General features: G+C 40.5%; 2 protein-coding genes and 1 long non-coding RNA gene across 9 annotated transcripts; 1 reads left to right on the top strand and 2 right to left on the bottom strand.

The window, feature by feature from the left end:
- Window positions 1-273: 273 nt before the first annotated feature.
- Window positions 274-13,957, bottom strand: LOC111251271 (uncharacterized). The gene is made up of 4 exons (XM_086990506.1): window positions 13,932-13,957; window positions 13,440-13,859; window positions 7,146-7,929; window positions 274-2,494 (listed from the first exon to the last, which is right to left on the bottom strand). The coding sequence occupies exons 1-4, from the start codon at window positions 13,955-13,957 to the stop codon at window positions 1,388-1,390; spliced, it is 2,337 nt and encodes a 778-aa protein (XP_086846632.1). The 3' UTR covers window positions 274-1,387.
- A 131-nt stretch (window positions 13,958-14,088) lies between these two features.
- Window positions 14,089-24,013, bottom strand: LOC147755542 (uncharacterized). Of its 6 annotated transcripts, XR_015328264.1 has the most exons (7): window positions 22,982-24,013; window positions 22,610-22,786; window positions 21,037-21,087; window positions 17,247-20,651; window positions 16,573-16,701; window positions 14,825-15,016; window positions 14,089-14,391 (listed from the first exon to the last, which is right to left on the bottom strand). XR_015328264.1 is itself a non-coding variant. In XM_086990030.1 (3 exons), exons 1-2 carry the CDS (start codon window positions 23,375-23,377, stop codon window positions 22,646-22,648), a joined length of 537 nt encoding a protein of 178 aa, XP_086846156.1. In that variant the 5' UTR covers window positions 23,378-24,012; the 3' UTR covers window positions 21,317-22,260; window positions 22,610-22,645. The 6 variants fall into 6 exon arrangements, 1 of the variants encoding a protein (XP_086846156.1); XR_015328265.1 differs by having other exon boundaries at window positions 14,788-15,016; window positions 17,247-21,087; XR_015328263.1 differs by having other exon boundaries at window positions 17,247-21,087.
- LOC111250888 (uncharacterized) lies at window positions 15,867-19,825 on the top strand. Of its 2 annotated transcripts, none has more exons than XR_015328271.1 (5): window positions 15,867-15,988; window positions 16,203-16,350; window positions 16,546-16,703; window positions 19,165-19,303; window positions 19,696-19,825. It is a non-coding gene; the product is annotated as an uncharacterized LOC111250888 (long non-coding RNA). The 2 variants fall into 2 exon arrangements; XR_015328272.1 differs by having other exon boundaries at window positions 16,543-16,703.
- Window positions 24,014-24,848: the final 835 nt, after the last annotated feature.

The raw sequence follows: 24,848 nt of genomic DNA, 5'->3' as shown, positions 1-24,848 counted from the left end.
CAAAATAATAGATCAAAAACAGTTGTTTCAGGTCTTACACAGCGTTACCATAATAAACACGAGGGGTGAAATTAAAAATGGGCCAGTCTAGCACAGGTCAGACGCTTTGATGGCACCTAGAGAAAAGTACCAGCATTACCGGGTGCGAGAGTACGATTCTATCTATTCGGCCACTTTTATTGAGTAGACAACAATGTATCAGTATTTTAGTATTCAGCTAACGCTGATTAATGTAAATGTTTAATGAGCACTTCAGCGAAAGCACACATAATAAAATATGTCGATAACAATTATATGATTTATTAAACTCTGGACAACAGTACCCAAGTTGCTGCAGTGACAGATTTAACAAAGTATAGTCGTATTCAATTGGGGCTTCACGTTGATTGATACATGTGAAAGTTCCAGTTCCGGTTTTTTGACTTATCTACAAATGCGCGCAAAAGTGTATCTTCGATGACAGTTTTCTCTACTTTCTACCGGACAATCACAGGTTAAGACATGTCAAAGCGATGCGTAACGTTCTTCCTGAAAGACATGTGGTGTGATACTATGCAGGGTAAAAAAAGATTTACATTTGGAAAAAAGCCAGCTCAAAGTTAAGACTGAGCTGGAAGCTAACTAGATCAACATTGCTACCCTTCCTTCTGAACAAAATACATATAGAAAAGTAAAGATATACAGGTAATGCCTATTAAAACGTGCTTTCTTTTCATAGCTAATAACATAACAACACTGTTTGTAAACAGCTAGGCAAATCTTCATTAATCGTCCTTAAATGGTGAACGAGTATTGTCTCTTCAAACATTTAGACTTGGTTTTCTATGGTTTCATTCGATCTAACTCAAACTAGATTTCAGTGTGTAGTATTTGCCATACTAGCACATACAAAATATATTGAACATTAATCTACAGACTCAGAACATTTGATCTGGCTTCTTTTTTATACTGATATGGCATAAGAGCTGTCTGGCCGCGCTGAAAACAAAATAAGTTCAAAGCAGATTCGGGCAGACATGACTACTCATAGTTTTTCCGCAGGATAAGGTTCCCGTTACTTTATACAACAAACCGAATGCATGTATTTCTATATCTATCTCAACTGGGTGCGCTATTGAATCCGTCAGTTTTCAGATGATAAACAGTGGCAATATGTCCAGTTAATTGTAAATTTGAAATGAAAGCGTATATAGCTAAATAGGTCATCAAATTTCCCAACTGCGAACACTGATGTGACGGCACCACCGATACGTTCTTGTAATCGTGTGTGTAAAGTTACTGCTTTTTCTACATATACGAGTACATTAAACGAGTATTATATTCAATTTTATATTTAACACCGTCGCTTCCTTCTTTCATTTCATACATCGTTTCAGATCGTTCCCAACTAATCAAGCGTGGCGCCTTCCAGCGATGCCGCTTGTGCGGACGAGGGCAACACGGGACGCGATGAGGATTTCAGATGTAATTGCTGTTCCTGTTGTGGCTGAACCGACTGACTTTGCTGCCGCTGCTGCTGTTGTTGTTGTTGTTCTGAGAATTCAAGTACTTCGTTCGATAGTCCTGCTTGATCCTGCGAGTGCTTGGGGGCCTGTTGGGTACGCTCCTGGGAGCTATGTTTTACCATATGCTTACGCAAGGCTGACACGTCACAAGCAGCATACACGCAGCGATCACATTTAAATGGTCTTTCCCCCGTATGAACCCTTGTGTGAAGCTTGAGGTGCACCTTCTGCGTAAATGATTTCGAGCAAAACTCACATTTAAATGGTCGCTCGCCAGTATGAACTCGACGATGCCGAAGCAGTCTGGCCGGGTAGACAAAGTCCCGATTACAATACTCGCATACGGTGCGGCCAACGTCGGACGGCTTAAAAGGTAACGTCTCGAAACGCCGTAACGTTGTTGATGAAGCTTGGGATGCTGGCGGCGGCGGTACACTGGCTGCATTTGAAGTACAGGATGCGACCTCGATCTGTGCACTACCGAAGGCTGATGGTGTCAACATAGTAAGAGACGACGGTTTGAACAATCGAAGCTCACCTGCCATCTCTGCCACCGTTTGGGGGGATGAAGCTTTTGGAACAGGAGTTATCGATAGAGAAAATTGAGCAGATGGCATCGTGGTCTCTGTAGCTATCTGTGGTACTTCCTGTTGCTGTGTAGAAACAAGTGAGGGATTTTCCGTCTCCATTGAAACTAAGCAAGGAGCATGAAGAACGGGTAGATCTCTGCGCCTTGAACTGCCAGCTAAGGTAGGATCAAGCGAACAGGATCGCTGGCCCTCTACGGGACTTATAGGAACGAACCCTGGTGATAGATCGTCAATGTTTATATCGCTGAACGCTTCGAGGTTCTTCTCAAGTTCCTCGAGGAACGCCGCTTCTGCAACACACAGATGTGGAGTTCCAGTATTGAAGGTTACCACGCATAGGCGTGATTTCATACTGATCAACATAAGGAACAAAGCTGATCGGGTCATAAACTGATTCCATTACTTCAATAAAAGAAGGCAATACCCACAACGAATATCAATCAGTCTCAGCTAGCGCATTAGCTGAGTCACAGCAAAATAAAATCTGCCGCCTACCCTAATCTATGTACTATTAATAAAAGCAATAATAATTCAAGCAATACCATAAATAAACATCTGTTAATTACCTGGTCGCTCGTTATGGTGGACGGGCTGGTCTCAGGTTGGTTTTGTGATCCCATCGTCGGGACATTCGCAAATCACTAGTGGGAAGTGGAGTCACACCTACTTTGTTAGTTCTCACACAGTAACAACAATCTAAGACAGTATTATTATATTCTTATTGCACAGATATTACATCCGTTTCCCTTTATTATTGTTGACCATTGTTGTATGAGGCAATCTGGTTGAAACGTCGGTTGATTAGAATCGTTTTTCGAAGCGATCCCTTCATGTTACCAATGCGTCTGATCGCCGGATCTGGAAGGAGCGTAAATCCGTTAGTAAGGTTCCCGATGTATAATTGTATGCGTATATGTTATTTGAAAAAACGACAGCAAAACCTATAGATATATGACGGTCACGAAGTTCGTAAGGACGACTGTGCATTGTACGGGTCGTACTTTATTTCGCGTTTCGAACGAATCTAGAAATGCGTTTCGTAATTACGAGGGTTCTAGAGATGTGTTCATCCCTTGATCTTGAAACCAATGGGTGACATTATTTGACTTTGGCTAGCATTTTCGCTATATGGCCCGCTTAAGTGCAATGATAATGTGGGTGGTATTCATAGATTTTATTTGAACGCTCTTTCGTGATACTACTGCTTTCTTTTGTTCCCTCTGGCTATTTTCGTCTGGCAACTCTCCACACGCGTCGTTCTAGTTTCAATAGAAGGGCTTCATAGTCACAATAATATTTTCACCATTTTGCCCGCACGTAAACATGCCCTTATGGTAACCATATCACCGTTGGATAGCCGAGCAATTGTATATACTTGTTTACAAAATAATATTACATTATTTCCATAGTCATCGTCATCCACCTACAATCGGTATGATATAATTATCTCGTGTTTTATTGTACGTCTCATTATATACGATATTTTCGTAGAGTACGACGTGCTTGTATGTGTGTCCGTCCGTGTTTTTGTTTGTGTGTAGGATTCCGTGCCTACCGTCGTTCGTCTTGTATACATGCCCAAGTCTGTATACATACAAGTCAGCGTCCGACTGATTCGTCGCAATAGCCGCCTCATATAATGCATTATGTTACATATATGTCAGCTAGGTGCCATCGCCTCGTACGTGCATGCGTACGAGGCGATGGCACCTAGTTGATCGACAATATCAATCATATACATAAGACCAAGTGACTAACGGAAGTCGTTGCCATGCTACCGGCTTCAGACTGAAATGGCACAATACGGATACAGTGTAACCCACTTTTGATTATTATAGGGTAAAATTAAATAGATTCTCCTGAGAAGAGAGAGATATCGAATGTTCTGTCTCAATTATTTTCCTTTTTTACAGTCGTTCGCTCGACGTTCTGTCTTTGTGTTTTGTGTTGAAAGAGGCTCGTTTTTCATTCACGTAGGGTCTGACCCGGCGGAATCATTGATAACGGCGCTAAGGATTTTTTCTACTTCATATGAGATTCAAGTAGTTCTCTCAAGCTAGGTAGTTTAAGGAATAAATTTTGCATCCGTGACTGTAGCTTGTGTTCACTGCTGTACGATTTATTACTAGGGCCTCTTTCGGTGTAGTTGGGAATTCGGCATTGGAAAAAACGACATTTGCATTTTACCTAAGACTCACGAACGGTTCAGTTCTCAGCACGCGATGCACGGCGAGCATGAGCTCATACAGTGATCATATTCATATTCTGCTGTAATTACATTATTATATGGCCTTAAACGTCGCTTGTGGTAATTAGCAATAATTTTGGTAATAGTAGTCCAATATTGATAAGCTCACTGTGCAACTAATGTTCTATCCATGTACATTATATATTGTCATGGCTATGCAGTGATAAAAATGACGATCTTCCGAATGCTTTTGCAACCGGAATTGAGGCTGAGTAATCCAATAAACGGATGTTCGTTGCGTTGTAGCGTCGTTTAGGGGTTATATATAAGTCACCGTAGATGTTGCGTTCATTCGACGGTCTAATGATTTAACTTTCTTTTTATCTTTCAACTTAGTGCGTCGCAGTAATTACGTCGGCAGCAATAAGCACCTTGGTCGTTTAAGTACGAAACACTCACTTACATCTGATAATGAATGTAGATCCTTGTTGTTTGTCTATATTTCGTTGTTGACTAAACCCGAGGTACGCTCATAGGTCATACATGTATAGGTTGCGAAAACGTGTAGACATAGTCACGTCCTGGTACAATGACGAATAGAGTACGAAAAGGCCGTTATGTTTTAATGTCATTCGGTAGCGGGTTGTACTCAAATGAAGGCTGGTGTATAGACAAAACATGTTGTACAATAACAAAGAAAAAAAAAGGTTCCTCAATCAGACCTACTTAATTAAAGCTAAATAAAAGATTGGCATTTGCCGCTAGCTCTAAGGAATTTAATTAATTGTATATGGACAATGCACTCATGTAGGGTTTTTTCGAATTTCGCTCCCTACGACAATAAGCTACCGCTGCGCCACACCTAAAAGCGGCGGCGGCGGCAGCAACTCTCCTTGTTTTAGTCTGCTTAGAGTTAGCTCCTTTTACTGCTAAATGTGGCCGATGAATAGATATATAATAATACTAAATACGACTTTTGCAATTTCGACAAAGCGCTTTGTACAGGTATGTTACCTATCTCTGCATACTACTATTTCTTTAGGAAACAAATATTCGTGCTTTTCGATTCAGCTATGCACTTTAATTGAAGTTAACTAAGTATTTGGTATCAGGGTATTGGGGCTTAGAAAAATAACCTAAGCCTCAAAATCGCCTGGGTCTGTTGGCGAAACTATGGCCACAAGAGGCTGCGGCGCCCGAAGCATAATGTCTGCAATTTTCAGCTGAAGGCCTACGTGTGTCCTGAATGCTGTTTTTTTTTTCTCAGAGAAATGTTAGGCCTTTTAGGGAGCTGTTTTGCGTCAGCAATACGGTGAGTGGCCATCTAGTGGAAGCAAATCCTGGATGCTATATCGAAAGGGTGATTTCGAGAACCTGTCCACGCGGTTTAAGAAGGCGAACGCGTTAAAGGAACAGCCCCGTGTGATGACGATACAATTCGTTCCGGTAGCTTTCGAACATGTACGGATATTAAGGTAAAGTAAAATGAAACTATAAGTTAAATTTCTCAATGTATACACAGATTGGGACAGAGATTTTAGGTAGCCAATTATCTGTGTCTGACAAAAATCGTCAAAGGAACTCTTCAACAAGATGATTATAATGGAACAATATAACGTGTAAATGGTACTGCTTCTATATAATTGTAACCAATAATCGTCTTGTCCATACGGGTTATTCAACTGGGAATACATCCGCTGGCTTTGCCTTAAACACATTTGATCATAAGACGAAAAGGGACCTTTAGGACAGAAGCAAAGGCGAACACAGACTAGACCTAAACACTGTGAACAATGATGCTAATTGCTCACCTAAAGTAGGCTATCGGGCTGTTTTCGACTAGCAGATTGCTCTCATCACTTACTTCTATTGATTATATTTAATTATGCGCATAATCACCTAAACGGGATAATTAATAAAAATAAAGATTTCCAACGGTGCTACAGCTAAACGAGAATGAGCGATCTCGTATAAGTGCTGCTTGTTAGTGATCGTTGTTTCGTACTTCCGATCACTCATTAGAAATTAGCGTATTAATTAATTAATGCCTCTTCAGAGTCAACTGTATCTCCGTCAACGCTCTATCCCCATTCGTTTCACATATCCACTATGGAGTCTCACACGTTATCAAATGTAATGATTCGTACTGCACGCGATTACGTACGCATGACAAATTGAAAAAATGACCACACGACACGAAAATTCGGCCTACTGTAGCAGGAAAAACGCTAATTGTTGCTCCCCCCAAATGAAATCAGTTGTTATTGTACTTAGAAAATTACACGGACTTGACCCATGGAAACAGTATAGAATACATACTAACGATATTGCTGATTTCCAAATTCCAGGATCCTCAAAGAATAGGCACTCTGTCTGATTGCGTGTACATTGACAAAAACGAGTAGTAGATACAGTCTGACCACTTTACGTCCCAGATCTAATTACGCAAATCACATTAATTTGTTTAGGCTAGATCTGAAAAAATGTCTCCCATGCCCAAAGCTCATAAACGTTTTACTGAACTTTAGTACATGCTAAACTGATTAATAATAGATATAATATATTCTTCATGCTTTACGTCTTTCTTTCGCCAGAGCTAGCTCGTCACACGTTAGGAATGTAATTTTTCTTCCTTTTTGCACCAGCTGTGTGATACGTGCTAACGAAGATGAACAATTTTTTATTTAATTCCTTTGTCAGATTTCATTAATTACCTTCATTTCCCTGTTTACATGACAACACTACAATAAAAATAGAGATTTGTTTCCTAAATGATGTCAGTTTGTCTTTATTGTCACGGCTATCGTCATTTTTGTTATAACTCCGCTTATTGTACTCTACGTCCTAATGTGCCGTTGTTTAATGATGTGGTTGCTGATAATAATGGGCGAGATGCGGAGGAGGCGTATGCAGCGGAATCTGCAGCTGATGCTGAAGATGCTGTTGCTGAGCCACTGCGGCCGCTGCGTGATGATGAAGATGCTGTTGTTGCTGCAGAAGCGCCTGCTGCTGCTGTTGAAGCACATGCAGTTGCTGTACCTGTTGCTGAGCAGTTGTCGAGTGTATTTGTTGCTGCTGCTGCTGCTGCTGCTGCTGCTGCTGCTGCTGCTGTGTTTGTTGTGTCTGTTGTTGGGCTGCCGCAGCTGCAACAACCTGCTGTGCTTGTTGTGGCTGTTGCTGTGCTTGCTGAGACTGTTGTTGCTGTGGCTGCTGTGTTGGCTGTTGTAGGCCTGTAGATTGCGTGTCCTGCCTCTTGCCAGGACACACTTTATTGTGCTGGTAGATTCCGCTTGGATAGGCGGTACGGTAGTCGCAGCCTTTACACTTGTACGGTTTGCCGCCAATATGCGTGCTCATGTGATATTTAAGGTTGTTTCGATTGCTGAAGGTCTTCGCGCAGTGGGTGCATCCGTACGGTTTTTCTGGTGCGTCTGGGCCTTGACCGGCGAGGGGCCCACGTCGCGCTGGGGTCGAGGACGTTCGCTCAGAGCTAGAACTGTTTGTTGTAATAATATTATTGTTTCCGCTACTTCCATTACTGGTTGGGCCACTTGCATTGGCTGTGGTTTTTTTTGGCTGGACTGGCAGCAGGGTTAAGCCAAACGGATTAGACTCCAGCAGACGCGAAATTTCAGCCAAAGCTGAAAATCACATGAATCGATATTTATTGATAGTGACGAATGAGGCGACGCGCTTCAGCCTATTCGCGCAATACAACGCAGTCGAAACCGCAAGAGAGCAGCTTTTATATCGCGATCGTTTCTGGCTTTGTGTAAAAAGAAAAAAGCCAATTATTAAGTGTTTTCTGTGACTTCTCATTGTTTGAAGAGAATCTATAGAGAAATGCTGAATACAGCCTGTGTCAGTGGCGGTTAGAAACAAATGGCCAGGATGTGAATGTTTTCACTTTATTAATAAAATAAAGATAAAGCTCGCTGACATCTATTTACTGTACAGATGCGATTGTGTATTTCATAACGTCAGGCAGACACTAAGGACATTCTGCACTGATCGATCGTTCCGATACCATACTGTTCTCTGAAAGGATAGAAATCACGTTAGATTGACTCTGCAAGTATCGAAATCAAGTGTATTAATATATACGCTTCATTGAAATCAATGCGAGTTAGATCTGCGGATCAGGACTAACTTGTCAGGAAAAAACAATCTAGTTGCAGCTTTACGGTGAATGCTTTATTTAGCCACTTACTTCTATATGCACTATATGATTTATATGTTCCGACTTCTGTTGCTATTGACATTCAGTAGTATAAGTTCATAGGTATAATATACTATTACCATAACTTAGCATACGTAGTAGGAAAGTCCATATCTTCATGTATCCCAATCGTCTCGGTTTCTACCTAGACTGCTTTCACTTGATTCTTCAGAGATGTTTCGAATGTAATTGTATGTGTTTGTTACAGTCATCAACCGTTGTTGTTAATTAGCCTATTAATGAAATACAGATCTACTCTGATCATACGGTGGCTGACGAGGAACGCAAACGGATCTGATTAGGAAGCGTATAAATAGTTAAGATTGCCCATGGACTACCCGACGCCGAATATTCCTAAACGCCCTAGTGAAGATGACGTGCTTGATTGTCCAAATTCGACTAATCTTCTGTTTAGCGGGCTCATTAATTATGGAGATGTTGAAGAAGATTCATATAACGATTCGACAGATTTTCCCGCGTTCACACAATGCCTCCAGCACAGCATAGCACTGACCAAAGCTCATTATTGTTTATTTATTCTTACGATTATCCGCAATATTTTACTAAAACCGAGAGCACTATGGTCGCTTACCCGTATACTAGTATATAATAATAATAAAAAGGAAAAAAACCCTCAAAAAGCCGGTCTGTTGCTGGCTTGCCGCAGCTCTGGTAAAACGTCCAGAATGTCTCATCACTATCAACTGTCAACAGCTGATCAATTTTAAGCGCGAGCTTTCGATAGTAGGGAAAAATCGCCCTTTTTGGTGGTAACAAAGGATCAACAGTGTAGTTTGCTTTGGCAACGGAGTATTTGCTGTCGCAAAGGGAACGGTAGTTGCAAAAGCGTTCTACGGAAACAGAACTTCCTGTCTACGGTCAGCTCATTGAAGGACGTCTTTATCCAGAACGTGGTACAAGCTTCGTGTAATCTGCCATTGAATGTTCAGAACGACAGGGCGGATCGCCAAGCCATTGCTCGCATCACTGGCCCGAGAACTTCCGAAAAAAAAGTAGATTTCTTCTCACGCTCACCGTGTTCTTGCGAAGTAGGGCCCTGCTGTTTGTTTCTCGCTTGAAGTTATGCTGACAATAAAATTTACACGAATAAAGTAGAACGTATCTATAAACTAGAAACCAATATTCAAACACTGGCTGAATCGATTACGGAATGCTTTAACCTATGATTATTATTCATGTTTTTGATACTCATTTCTGAAGTTATTTGCTTAACATTGTATTTCACGGATACCTCAAATATGAATGGAAAACAAAAGGCAGACAAATTTGTTCATTGTCTCTCACAGTGCAATCAAATGTAAGGCAGTAAAACGGATTTTTGTTAATATTGCTATATACACAGTATTTGGGTAATGTTACCTGCAAGGCTAACAACGCATGCATGTTGATGCTTGTCTGTTTATCGGCTAGTAGTGGTACTGTTTAAAAACAGCACAGTGTTCCTACTGGATCTAAGCCGTAACATCCATGGCCACAAACTTTTACGTTCGTATCGTACCTAAAGCAATATCTTTGCGTATACATACGGTAATGAATGGCTGTGCTATCTATTTTTGTAAATTATATATTGATGTTGATAATATTTTATAATTAAAAATATGTCCATATAAGGCACGAAGGTGCGAATCGTTCGCCCAGCCATCGGCTCGCCGTTTTATCATTGGAGCCTTCAGCGTCGGTCGGGCGGCAGAACAGGTGGTCAGATAGACCAAATGGCACTTCTGGATATAATCTTCTTATTTCATTATAATGTAGTTCTTTTAGCTAGTACGCTGTCGCACATCTCCATGTATCGTAAGCTTGTATAGTTGCGTCACACAGGATCAACTCCCGTTAGAAGAAGTATAGCCAAAGATATGTGATACACACATCTCGGTACGTTTCTATTATTTTCTTCTTCGCTTTGTTTTTCGTCGTCATTCATATTATCCACTTTATCGTTTATGTTTTGATTTCAACATTTTATAATATGTGTGTGTATGTATATATATATATATATATATATATATGGTAATAATCTCCAATCACCGCTGTTAGAGACTGAAGTTGAGAGTATTAGGTCATACGCTTTTTGCGTGAAACTAGTAGTACATAAGGTCGTTATTATTGGTTATGATGAACGTATGTCGTTATTATCTATATACTATTGAGTTAAAATTAAGTACGTTAATGGGTGGCGGCACGTCGAGCCACGTTTGTAGGACAGCTTTTAGGGACGACCTTCGTCAGCGTAAATATGAGCCGTTTATACTTCATCTGCCCGAATCGCCTGCAGCAAGCTCACAGTTTGCTTGTTGCTTGTCATCGTGATCGTATTGGGTGAGCCTAATTAGGGTTAAACAAGTTATCTCGAAGCGACTCGGAAACCGCGCTAAACAAGAGTACGAACCTCATGTATCGTTTTGTTGGTACGACAATGTCACGTAAAGTAGTACTTCAAAAAATCAAGCGTTTCAAATGCTGTTCGCTCAGTCACTTCGTCTATGAAGATCCGAATATAAAAGAAAATGATAAAATCAAGGGAAGATAATAGGTCTTTACCGCTGTATGTGATCGGGCTATCTATTTCTTACTAGAACCGTTTAAATCCGACGCCTTAACACTATCGACTTCAAATATTTCCAGTGTCTAATTTTGGCCTGCAAAGCTACAAGGACTCGGAATGCATTACACATAATCAGTCACCTCCTTCGGATTGACCTTTAAGACTAACGTGTTTGTTAATGGAACCTTGACAAACATGATGCCCAACGAGATTTTGCCATTACCCTTCATGGTTCAAAGCTTAGCCTGATCTACCCAGTTTTAAAACAAACAAGATAGGAATCACTAGTGTACTCAGATTAAAATTTTCTCTAATGTGTAAGAGAATAAGGGTAAGTTCCTTTCTATACTAGAGACACACTGAACTGCCACTCACATGTGTAACAACATATATCAATATCTATATATCTATTACTAAAGCAATAAAGGGCACGCATCCATGGCTAATATATTTTATAGGAAGGCAATCATACTTCTATAGGAACTTCGTAAAATGAGTATTATTTCCTGAATCCAAGGTAACAGGAAAAATTACAGTAGTTTTTGGGAAAAAAACGACAAATTTTTTCTATTGGTCGACTTTTTTTAGTTTTGCGCAGAAATGGCAAAACGTATGCAAAGTGTTAAAGCTGTTGAGATCAACAGAGGTTCAGTACAGAAAAAGGACCTACTACTTGTAGTTGTCCAAGCCCTTGTTTATTCATGAATATTGTACGGCCAATAATTTCCTGCCGACAATGGCTGGATATGCTAAAGAGATCCTTCCCCATAAGAAAACAAAACACAATAACGCAGTATAGCAGTATGATGAGATAAAACTAGGCCGATGTCCTTTTAAGGAAACGTATCCATGTAGTAGTAATACAATAATCATATAATTCCATGTAAACACCAACAAGCCATACTAGAAAATGGTATGGTATCAGGCGTCACGGTTCGTGTTGGGCTGAGCTAGCCGCAGACCAACGACGTTGTGTGTCCTCTGTGGGCGCCATGAAGTACTATGTATTGACCTAGTACCAGACACTGACGTGTCATCCACATTTTCAGCGTTCCGTTTTTACGAAAAGATCGACTCCTCACTCAGCACTCGTAAACATTCGGTAGAGTTTGAGCGTCGATAAGAACAGCTTATTGCCTTGTTCACGAAAACAAGCAACGAATCTGATAATATATTTTTAATTCAGTTTGATACATTCGATTGTGTGTCTGTGTGCGTGTCAAAACGATGCATATGGGTAGCGGAATCACTTATCATTGTCTGATGATATGGCTAGTTGTGCCAACTAGATGTTTTAACTGATAATAGACATACTGAAGCCCGTGGTTTACGTGATCCGGATAGGTCCCAGTCTCTTCCAGATTCCTTAAGGATTTCGCCTACAATTGGCCTGATAATTTTTCTTCGGTATTGCGCGTATGGTGCTAATACCACATTTCACAAGTGTTTATATCCGCATTAGTATGATAGTTCGATACTTTACACGATAAAATAGACGTCTCACACAAACGCTACTGGCTGTGTCTATAAGTTAAACTTTCGTTCGTCTTTATAAACATGCGTACACATCCATCTATTCATGGAACATCCGTCATGTGTAATTAACTCACTCGTTATTGATGCGTCAAGCCCAACTAACTGATAATCAGTTACTGTATAAGTGAAAGAAATGGCGCCACGCGAGCTTTTTCTTTCTATTTCATTTCTAATAGAGTAATGAGCCTTTGCGCGACCGGCTTCTTGCCCACGAACATCCACGATCAGTGGAAGCCAGAAGAGATCGGAGCTAGTCTGATTGCGCTTTTAGTAGTACCTTAAACGAATTCGTGCGATCTGTTGCTGTCATTATCATCATTGCTGTTGTACGACATTAACGAAATGGACCCCTGTTACCTGCTTTCTGTGATCAGTGTTTCATTGGTACCCCATTTTCCCGCAGCCGTAGCATTCTAGTTTCCAAGTGATAGCATTATGAACTATGCAAAAGAAAGGACTTCTCATTATACCTTCAATATAGCACCATAGAACAAGCATTCCATCAAGATTAAAAAATCCTGGTTGATCATGCTAACAAAGGAGAAAACCGTCTGATACACGTAGCGTGGTTCCGTACTCGGGTATAAAAAATTCGTAGTAGTCGCAGATCTCCACCGTGAGTTTAGTCGACTTGCTAATGCAATCACTGCCCTATTTGAAGCTCGCTATGGTTCAGAGTCATCAGAACTAATATCGGGAGAGCTAGGGAATATGATACAGAGCCGGTGTAGCAGGAGGGTAAGGAACACGATTTCGAGCAACGAGAATAGTTACATAATAGGTGGACCGTTGTGAAGGGTCGTACTGTAGCGCTGAACGGGATACGTTCAGTTACACTAGGGGTGATATTTGGCACATGTGCTTAGCTTTAATATGACTTTTTAGATGTTCGAGGCGTGAATATTTCATCTCGCATTGGTTGCATCCGTAAGGTTTCTCCCCCGTATGTTTTCGGACGTGACGGTCGAGGTCGTATTTGCGGAAGCACCGATAATCGCAGTACGGGCACTCAAAGCGTGCTTGAACAAGCCGTCGCAGGAACTCGTCTTCACCAGGAACGATACCACCTAACCAATTCGTTAGATTTGTGATTAGCGTTGATAATTGATAAGAACGACTAGGCCTAAAACTAGATAAATCAATATGCAGCGTGTTTGATTGAACACACACGACATTTAGGAAATTATACCAAACAAATAATGGCGGCGGCTCATCGCATGCAAAGTCATTACGTACATGCTCTTGGCCATGAACTCTTTATTTTAATTGTAACATAGTCTTTTTCGAAACGGACATTCTTCAACAACAAGCGGCAGGATGATTTTACGTTGACCCGGTCCGTCCATCGACCATCCGGTCTTATTATCTGGAAGAACACAGACGTGTTACTATGGGGGCCGGAGTTACGTACGAGTGGGAAAACTACGATTTTTTTATTTATGAACACCAAAAATCTGACGGTACAAAGAAGAACGATTATTAAATTACGTTAAAACACCACAATGTGTATTTCGTACAATACACAGCCTTTTATTTACATTTTGCGTTTCCTCTCTCTAAATATGTATAATATTTTCTTATATTTTATATTAAGGGATCATTTCAGCCTCCGTCATGTGGTTTATAATGTATATATATATAATGGTCAAATATAAGGCTATATATCTTTATCAGACTAAATAACAAATAAATAGCTTTCTGTGCGGCACAACTTAAATAAAGTAAAAAGTGACTATATCCGTTTGACTAGTCTTGTTGACGCGTCCAGCTTGAAGGCGGTTGCGGAACTGCAAAAACAGACAAACGTTCAGAACGTGCTTAATTCAAGCCTGAATAAGTAACTGCGTTAGCCTGCCAACATTGGAGCTCTGTAATGGAACAGGAGTTCATTATGTGATTTCCATACAGTGATAGAGAAAGATTTTGCGCTGCTTGTTCAAGCTTCATCACTGACTGTGACTAGGGACTATTTTGGCGCATGAACCTACTAATACCGCGTTGGCAACTCGTACGATAATCCTAACCTATAACTCGTAATAGGGGCTGTTTCTCACTCGATCATTTACTTGTTCGTATGTACCCAGTTCAGAGGCTAGCTCGCTTCGTTACGAATTACTTCAGATATTGTTGTAAAACTGAAAGGGCGGTAAAGGGCCGCAAAGTAAACAAAAGGCTACATTTACCTTTACCATAAAAAGCAGGAAATTATTTTCAACTAACCGAAGTTGGGCACGTTATTGTAACCGTGCACACATTTAATGTGCGATGACAAACTTCGGTAGTTTTTGAAGTCTCCACCGCAGACACTGCATTTGAAGGCGTGACCCGGACTGCTCAAATGAACCTGCAGATGTCTGCGTACGTCGGGTTTCCTCGCCGAACTATACTTGCACTCTGGGCAAACATAAACACCTGTAAAGGACATCCCCTATTCGTAGTGACGGCCAGCTACAATTCAGACCAATGAGCATGTTTAACGCCACTACTTAATCTGCACTCCTAGGCAATTATTCCGCACTGTACAATTTATATAAGGTTCGCCTTTTGCTCTATACGAATCCAAAACAAATTTAGAACATGATAAAAACTCGTAAGCAGAGAGGCACGAATGGATAGGGAAACCTTTTGCCTAGACAAATATCCACGAAGGACTCGTACGTGACAGATATAGCGTCCATAGAGGCCTTTGATTTCTCGTTTCTTAAAAACCTCTCCATAATCATTAGTCGAATAAGCGTTGGTTCGTAGAAATGTTTAAAAGTGGTCCCGCCTGTCTGTGAAACACATTAGGCTATACCAGCGACAATTACGATCAGCTACGGCAAGGAAAATGGCGGACGGCTATATATATATATACACAAGGAAATTAGATTAGTTTGGGTTGGAGTAAACAGATAACTGTAAAGCACTGGACGTACTTTTCTATAAAAGACTTTATCAATGCGTAAAATGTTCTATTTCATTGGAATCTTACGAGGACTTCGTATGCGTCGAGGTAATTTCTCTAAATTCCTCAGTCGTTATCACCGGAGCCGTTCTTTCGTTTGGTAGTTGTGAATCGAGCTATGATGCAAATGTATTGAACAGGAAAAAAAAATCATACGGGTCAACTAGTTTTTAAATGACAAAAGGGGATGGACTCGTACTTCAAAATGACCGATATAATAATAACGTACTCAACTTCAAAGATGCAATTGTTGCGCCACATTGCACCTGATCTGCTGTCAGCTATTCGTAAGTAGCTCGCAGCGTTAACGCCAGATCTGCGATCCAAGATGGCGACCGGTCTGCGATCTGATCAAACAACGTGCACATCTTTTGGGCGAAGCCAGCAGCCAAAAGAATTTGTTTTCTGCCGCAGTCAGAAAAACTTTTAAACAAATGGTTCTATTAACATGAACGAAATTTTCTAAGCAGATTTTCATGGATGACGTTTAGTCTCTCTTGTCTATGAGTTCCTGCAAATGATGCTGTGTAGCTAATTTCGGAACTTTTGTTTGCAGACAGTCGACTCATGAATGAGCTCTACCGGACAAATGTTTTACTAATTCGTCTCCTTGTTTCATGTTTTTTCACCTCAAACCTCGACGTAAATAAGAACTTGAGTTCGCTTTGCACACGATAAAGCCTGATGTCAAGGAAGATGGCAGATCTTTATGTATGAAAATTTGAAGTAAAAGAAAGTGAAGCTCGACGTCGGTCCACTGATCTCTGTACGAACAAATCATTACTCTGCGGCTTCTTAGGTGAGTGTTCCATTCCTAATACGAAATGCTTACCTGTTGACTCATGAAAGAGCATATTATGCTACTCACAATCTGAGATCATTATGGATTCTCTAATCTGCTGAATTCAATTATGCCATCCATTTAATCAGCTATGGAGTGTTTAGTGAGCTTCGACGAGCTCATCATAATGCATATCACATTGTTGTGCAGCAGGCCGTTGTGATTCTGAGAGTTCGTTACCTTTTTGGGCCTGATGATCCTCGAGTCGATGGGTTAGAAACTGCAGTCTTGTCGCAAAAGTGATGCTACACGTGACGCAAGTGTAATCGTCGGCGTCTAAGTCAAACTCCACTATAGCTAGCGTTGTTTCTGTAAGTAAACATCGGAAATCGGTGTTATTGGTTAGCGGCACTTGGTTATTGGATTGCGTCTACTTATGAATTTAGCTATTTTTATCTGTGGGGTGAACCTCTAAGGTAAGAATACGGATTACGTAAATGCATTCATTATCCCATTGAGCTGCCTGGGGAGCCCAGGTAGGCCCTGGCCCATGTGCTGATATTGTGCTATTATTACGAGGATTAAAATCATACTCTTTTTACATAATGAGAACTGTAACTAACTGTAACGTAACGCTAGTTGCGTCAACATAAGAACATAGCTCTTTTATTCGACACGGAACTTGCGCATTGCACAGACTGCTTCGTACGAAAATTTCTTGTGATTGACTCTCGTGTGTGTGAAATGCCTGTTTTTTTCAAGGAAAGAACTGGACCTGGGTGCTGGACTAGCCACCACACCGTTTCAGGTCTGTCAGTGATGTTTTAAATGATTGGGGTCTTTAACCCAGAACCAGGAGGCAGGTATGCAGTTGAATAGGCCGCTAATCCAATCATCAATCTAAAGAAGCGTACCTTATAAAACGTACTTCGTATCGGAGCTGACACTTCGCAATGCGAACCTGCCAATCGCAGCTTTCGGCTGGGATCTCAGTAAGCCCATTCATACCGTAATCCCCCTTCCCCCGTAGTAATACCTCACAACTCAGACTATAGATATACAGTATACAGGGAGTAACTGCTGAGAGTCAGCCGCAGGTTGAATTGTTTGGTTACTCCGGCCATTGCGTGGATCTTGTAGACGGCGCTGAAAGATCTTGCTTCTGACGCTAAGATCTCGTCAGGTGGTGCTGCTGTGATTTTCTAATTTCTGTCCGTATCCATCGCTCGAGGAACCTGTAAGAACAACTGGACGTTAGCATGACGAGCTCTAAAAATGACTTAATTATAATATTGTTGATATGCAGGCATTCTAGTACGTCCAAAACGTCTGTTATGTCTGCACAGCTGCTAATTTCGACATTGGGTCATCATTTCGTCGATCGTATGTTCTGGCCCGATTTATTGGAAATGGACGAACACAGCGATATTCCATCTTCCTACATGAGGACCTATACGAGTTTAATTAATTTGCCCGTTTAAAATAATTTGTTTCCATCACAATTATCTTCAACCAGTGATAGTAACATATGATCTTATGGTATGAGATTTTGGATCAATTCGTAAAACTATTGTTGTCGTTGAATACCAGTTTGATATGGTCCTATAAATTGTACTGATTTACAAATGAATCCGTATGGTTCAACCAGTTCTTTAGACCAGTGACAGCTCATATCGACTGTGCTGAGAATGAAAAGTGCGATAAAATAAAGGCGATATTGTATTGCCGTGTCTGTTTCGAGATGTTTTCTATTGACCGACGCCGCAAAAGCGGCACTTCGTGTAACCACTTGGATCGCAAATTTCGTCTGCATGGACAGTAGCGCCATGCCGCGTACTTTGAACTTATCGAAATGTCCGTATGGCTGATCACCGGTTAGAAATGTCTTGGTATTGCCTGCAAATCCAGTATTGGCGAAGTATCTTATAGACCGACTTGGCCTCTGACGGCTTGGTATCGAGGAATGTGGAAGAAAAACGACGTGTGTCATGGTTACGGCGGGCTGCGAGCTGACAGGAAGTGTCCAGAAACAATTTGTCCTACTTCAGCCATTGAAGTTTGAAAAAAGAGACGAACAGCTTTGTAAACTGAATATTGTTGCTCAACATTTAGGGTTTAAAGTGGTGGTAAAAAAGAAGTGACCATATTTCTATGTGAGTTTGTTTTCGTAATAAAAGATAGATGTGATTTTGCCTACTAGAAGAAAATATACGGAGACGTTCGCTTTAAATTGTAAATTTTAAACTAAGCAAAAAAGCAGTACATTCTTGGTAATGCATATATTAAATGCGCTATGCGAGTAAGGTTGCCTCGACTCATTTTTATTATCGTTTTTATTTTATAATAATGTTAATAGCAACAGATCATTTCAGTATCTTTTGTTTCTCTATGTACAAACTGCACCTTGAGATTAACATGTCGTTGGTATATTCGATATTGCCGGACCATTTTCAGGCAACACAACCTTGTCACCATTATCATTTAATAGTAATACATATTTGTATGTGTAAATGCAGTAAGAAATGTCGTTTACCTTATTCTTCCTCTCAGCCTTATTCAGTCTTTGTTTCAAATCAGAAAATTTCAACCGATAATGCAATGACAAGGGAAAATACCAAGAAAACCATTCAGTGTATATATATATATATATATGTAGAGATTTTGGTATCTATGTATATATTAAAGATTTTTCTTTTATACTGTCCAGCCATTTACTCACATATAGAAATTAACATTACCCATGCACTGCTGGGCGTCAACACGCGCACGTAATGTTTCATGCTTATATAGAAATGTAGGGACGTATTCACAAGCGTAATTACGCTTTTCTAGCAAAAGCTGAAAAGCGCAATCTTCAAGCACGAAGTGCGGGGTTGCCGTTCGTTCCTAATGGTTGCCTATTCTGGTTCACTCTAAATGAATGTCTACGTCGTTGGTCGTAGAAACGTGGTCCTGGCCTCGCTTTCAATAGGTAAATACACATAGAATTCATGCATGAAGACCTATGTAATAGATATCTATCAATAACAGTATCATAGCGGTATTCTTAAACCAGCCGCACACAGTGCGATGTGTATCATATGCACTTGTGATTTATATGGTTTTTTCTCTTTGGTTTGATCCTTTGTTAAGAACCGCATAGGACTTTCCTCTTCATTCACTTTTATTTATGATGATTTGCTGATAAGATTATAACAGGAGAAAAGGCGCACAGAAGAAATAGCGCAGTTTTTTACATTTATTTGAAATCCGTTCTTCTAAAAGACCCATACTAGTGTTCCGTAGAGCCTTCCAGATTTCATCGTACAATTCATCTTACCGAAAGGAAAATGTGGTTTTATTTGATCTCTGTGTTTTTTCCAGTTGCGATCCTATGCTAAGCAGGCGAAGCTTGCCCGCTCAGCCGGATAGAATTTTTTTGCTTCTATGACCTTATATTTTCAATTCGCCTGCCCCCTAGCACCAGTTCACTGCGTTCTCATCACTATCCGGCGATGATGGGTGTTCAAGTACCGTAAATGGAACGAGCCCCGTCTACTAATTCTACCTCGATGTTATGGGTCTACTTTTAGGGTATATGACTCATCAGAATATCACTTTTCATAGAAATCAATGTGAGAGCAATAAACGAGTCAAGCGTTTGAGCAGGTCACTAACAAACTTGGCATCAGAGGACCACTTGTTCGATAACTGATAATTTTAATAGCATTTTGCAATAAATGATTAATCTTCCTGGTTTGATAGTAAGAATACATTTACACAAAGCGGGCCAGCATTGATAAAACGATCGCTTCTAACCTGGATGCTGGAGTACTCTACTCTACTGCCTATTGCCTTAACGCAAATATAAATACGTGTCCGGTGGCTATCACGATTTCCATTCTGGCTCCTTCTGGCTTTAATGAAGCATTCTACGTGCTCTATTGCGATGTAGTTATCAAATGCACAAATAATGGGGTCGTCTATTCATAACAATGGCCATTGCTTCCAACGCTTCGCTTGAAGCCGATCAAATCTTCAGGCGTTAGGTCACTTCTTGGTGGAGCGTCTTACTTCTCCGGCAGTAGCTGCGGCTTTGAACATGAGTATCTTGAGTGTGATAAGATCATCCGCGCGTGTTCGATGCGCTCGTTCAACGTGTTTTGACAAAATCGCTTCGACTCCGGGCGACATCGTATACGGGACGGCACAAACACGGCACTGTGCGAAACCCTCCGTCGGCAGAAACCATGCCCAGACAGGTGAGCGCGCCATGAGCTCGGCCATCTCTACTTCTTTTGATAGGACCTCGTGCTTAACGAGGTTTGCCGCGAGTATCGCTGAAAATAAATTATGCTAGTTAGTTGACATCACTACTGGATCTCCCTTATCTATTGACATGATTTGTCGGTGTTGTCAATTTGTTTTTCATTCGAGACGAGATGTTTGTTTGCGAAGTAATTCATTTGTCAGGTCTCTTCCTTTTCAATATACCATTTGTGCTCGGCATGTAGTTCGGCTGTGAAGTACTGATATTTTATGATATACTAATGGCGATTAGTTATCAATAGAAGAGCCTAATACGTTCACTTAAGCCTGATCTAAGTGATCTAATTTTTGTCTCTAATAGCAAGATCCAGTGTAACAATAAAAACTGATGTTTTTATTGTTTATTGATTTCGACGTTCAATTTCAATCCAGACGCTACAGATGGGACCACTACACCATAGGCTGGATGTTTGCTACTTGAGCTTTATCCATTCCATCCATTGTTACCTGAAAAAAACGGGACATTTTACTGGTATGCGCCAGCTTTCTCACAACGCCTATTTAACATGGACAAGAAGACGCCACACATTGACAAACCTAATTGTAATCTTAATCGTAGGCTTATTATTCACGCCCGCCAAAGTTTTGCGATGAAAAAGGTCTCTACGCATGCTCATTTGTCTAGATAATAAACGCAGTGCAACCACAAAATGGTTGAAAAAAATACAAATAATGATAATAATAATAATAGCCCAAATATTGTTTCATAATTTATTCGATGTTCTTCTTGCAGCTGTGATTGTCTAACAATAAACTCAGTTGCCGTTACACGAGGTTCATAGCCGTACATGTTTCCTTTTATATATATATTATTTATAGTACGTTTATTACACATTTGTTTCAAATAATCGTCGTAGGTATTCGATACGTTATCTTATTTTCAGTGGTTTATATTTATGGAAAACGAGTGAACTAGCCAGTTCCTATCAATGTGTAACAGGGTCGATAGAGAAGCATCCGTTGTGCTATAGCCAGCCATGCGCGCGTCGGCCTAAGCTTAGACTCGGTGAGCAATGCGAGACCACTTGTTCTTTCCGCTCTATCTCGTCCCGGTTAGAGAGCCGGAACTTCAAGCCCTGAATGAACGGTCTATTTAAAGCTTTCAGCCGGCTTCACAGAAAGAAACACAACGTTTCTTCGTAAACATTTTACAGAGTATATCTGCTTATTTGCTATTCAGTTTGCTAGGTCGATTCTGTAAGTTAACGATGGTCCGTATCGTCTGTGGCCAACGATACATTTAGCAATGCATAGGTAATAACGTGTGTCCAGGTCAGATGCGAAGAATGAACATGAACTGTGTTATGGAAACTTCTGCAGGAAATCAACTTGTTTTTCACACAGTAGTAAATTATTATAATTGCCATTTGTCCTGAGTGGAATTTAGTAGCAAGGAAACATACTTGTTTCTAATATAATACTATATGGTGCCATAAATTATTATTCGTTAGCTCGGCCTGATACGTAACTCTAAGTCAGCCACGAGAGAAGGTTTATATAGTCGATAGAAGTATTCAAGGCCTAGGGCCAAGTTGTATATTTAATCCAATTGCTTCCGGGATCCGTCATGAATTGTTGCACGCGATCGGAATGGAACGAACGGGGTAAAACAAGTTTTACCTGAATAGCGAACAAATAGCTTTAATAACATCCCAATGAGCACTTCTAACGTTTTTTCAATAGTCAATATATATATAACGGCATATCGTACTCTTGCCGATGATTCCGTGTTTTATTGCTGCGGTCACTAAAATAGCGTATATTATTTGAAATGCTATTTAAAATTAGGATTAAAAGGCGTTTCTCGTTTCCTTCATATAATCGAGAATATGTACTGAGAAGGTATATTGGATATGTTAAGAATGATTTTATACAAAATTAACTATTTGGACTGGATTAGTGATTGCCCCGTACGATACACGACGGTTGGATATAGGTTTAGGCAATAAGTTTAGGTAAATGACTGCACCATGAATGAAAACACGGTGAGCGACGCAGAAGAAGATCATCGACGATATTGGTTTTCATCGTCATCGTCTGGAAAGTCAATGTTACTACTTAATGCGGCCAATTTCGCAGCACCAGCAATTTTTAGTTTCTCAACGTGGTCTGGGCAAGGCTCGTGACTATGCAGTGGTGGAACCATCTGGAATCGAACAAAATACAGAGAATTGCGCGATTCGGTATCATCAAATGGCTATCTGGATATCGCCGATGGTAAAAGGGTGTCGCCACCATCTGACAACGGCTTTTCCCTTTAAATCTATTTCGAGACAATAGTAACGCAAAAAAAAAAACACTGAAACTGTGTGTGTGTATACACTTGTCTGTATGGTCTTACCGCAACGTGATCGTACACTGTCGTAATTCTGGCGTTGCATCCGCGGGTGATGCAAACCCAGTACTGTTGACCGCTTTTTCCTGGTTGACCGTTTTTTCGGTAAAGGAAATCGTCTACAACTAGTAGAGGATTCGCACGACGTGACATGACATACTCAGCTGCTGGCCATTCAGCCCAGTTCGCATGAGTCCAATGGGTGGGCGGCGTCGTTCGGGGGGGAACTGATACGACCAAGGTTGATACAACCGTCGGAAAAGTTTTCACTGGAAGCGTCAATAGTGACCTGTTATCGTTTTCAAGCGCATTGTAAATCAGTTTACGTGTAGTAAAAACACGCTGGCTAACGTCCCGCAGACTACCGACGTAAATACCAACGAGTAGATTCGTAAATAGCATTTTAGTTGTTCTCGATAGAAAAAGTCTATCAGCGATAAAGAACGTCTGACTATTTTTTGCAGTATTGTCTAATAATTGTATTAATGCAATAATACTTCGTATAAGTGGTGATATATAATTCAAGGGCGTTCTTACGTTGAACCAGCGTGAGACGTAAAAATTCTGTTAACTGTAAATAGCTTACTTTCGCCCAAATGAATTTCGTAAACAATTATCTTATTACGTACGTAACTTCAACCAATGAGCCTTTTCAAACCTATTACGTTCTGTACGAACGAGAAGTTCAAAATTGACCTCCTTGCTGTAGGCTGCCAGGCGGTGACGCCCATATTGTAAAATGGCAAGTGAGAGGACAATGGAAACCGTCATTACGGGACAAGTAAAAGCTTCCACATTTTTATTTGGATATTGGACATTGTGTTGTACAGGCGCTGATCGAGATAGCAGGCTGTTTGTTTGTCTTTCTCTATCGGCGACGTAGAAAGCACACGATGTTTCTCATTGTTCGGCACTGGATCGTCCTGCGGTCAGAGCACGCCGCACCGAATAGTTTCAATCTACCGAAATCATTACTGCCTGCTGTAAGCAAAGGTCATTGTTAGCTCTGTACGTTATAATATTTTCATTGAAACACCAGTTTCTATGCTATCTAAATATGCTAGCCATGACCGACAGATCATTTGTTTTTTACATAAAATCATTAGTTTCTCAGATGTTATCAACGTAGTGAAAAAAAATCCATATAGACATAAGTACAAAAAGGTTACAAAGATGTTTTCCATTGCAGCCGTTATTATCGTTCAATGAGGTTTTATTATAATTATTTTTCTATTTACACGTTTATAATAGAGCTATTTACATTATTGTACAGGTCTAATCGGCGTAGCTACAAAAACAGCAACGACTCAACGTCTTCTAACCTGCGATGTCTCCTGCGTTTTTCAAGCGTTGTCAATGTCAAAGACACTCATTCTTACCGCGAAAATCACTAAATATTTCTATAGCAGACGCGTTGCCTTCACAAAACTGCGTAGCCAGGAAAAGACGCACCTTCTGAAGGACTGCATGATACGGAAGGTCACACACTGTCATGATATCAGCTTTGATGTGTCTTCTTCTTTGATCACCTCTGATGTCCACTTCTAGCCAAAGCTGCGTTCGGCCAAATATGCCGGCCTAGGCCAACTTGTTACTGCGTTGACGAACCCTACAGACTAGGGTTATAGTTTAACGAAATATAAGTCGTAACTGTTATTAAACCCCATTGCTTTTTTTAAGAAAATGTTCTCTGATTAATACACTTCTTATCAAGTAATATTAAATAGCGCGCATTTATTTACATTCACTTTCGGTTCATTTATCAGGTATCTCCAAAGAATTAGTTAGCAAGTGGTCAACTCAAATACGCAAGGTGTCCCAAAAAATGTATACACAGTTCATATGATAAGTAAAAAACTTACATAAGGTGTGG

The sequence above is a fragment of the Varroa destructor genome, unplaced genomic scaffold, assembly GCF_002443255.2.
Source record: "Varroa destructor unplaced genomic scaffold, Vdes_3.0 BEIS01000005.1, whole genome shotgun sequence".
Lineage (NCBI taxonomy): Eukaryota > Metazoa > Arthropoda > Arachnida > Mesostigmata > Varroidae > Varroa > Varroa destructor.
Note: the sequence above shows the minus strand (reverse complement) of the source record. Positions and strands in the feature narration are given on the sequence as shown.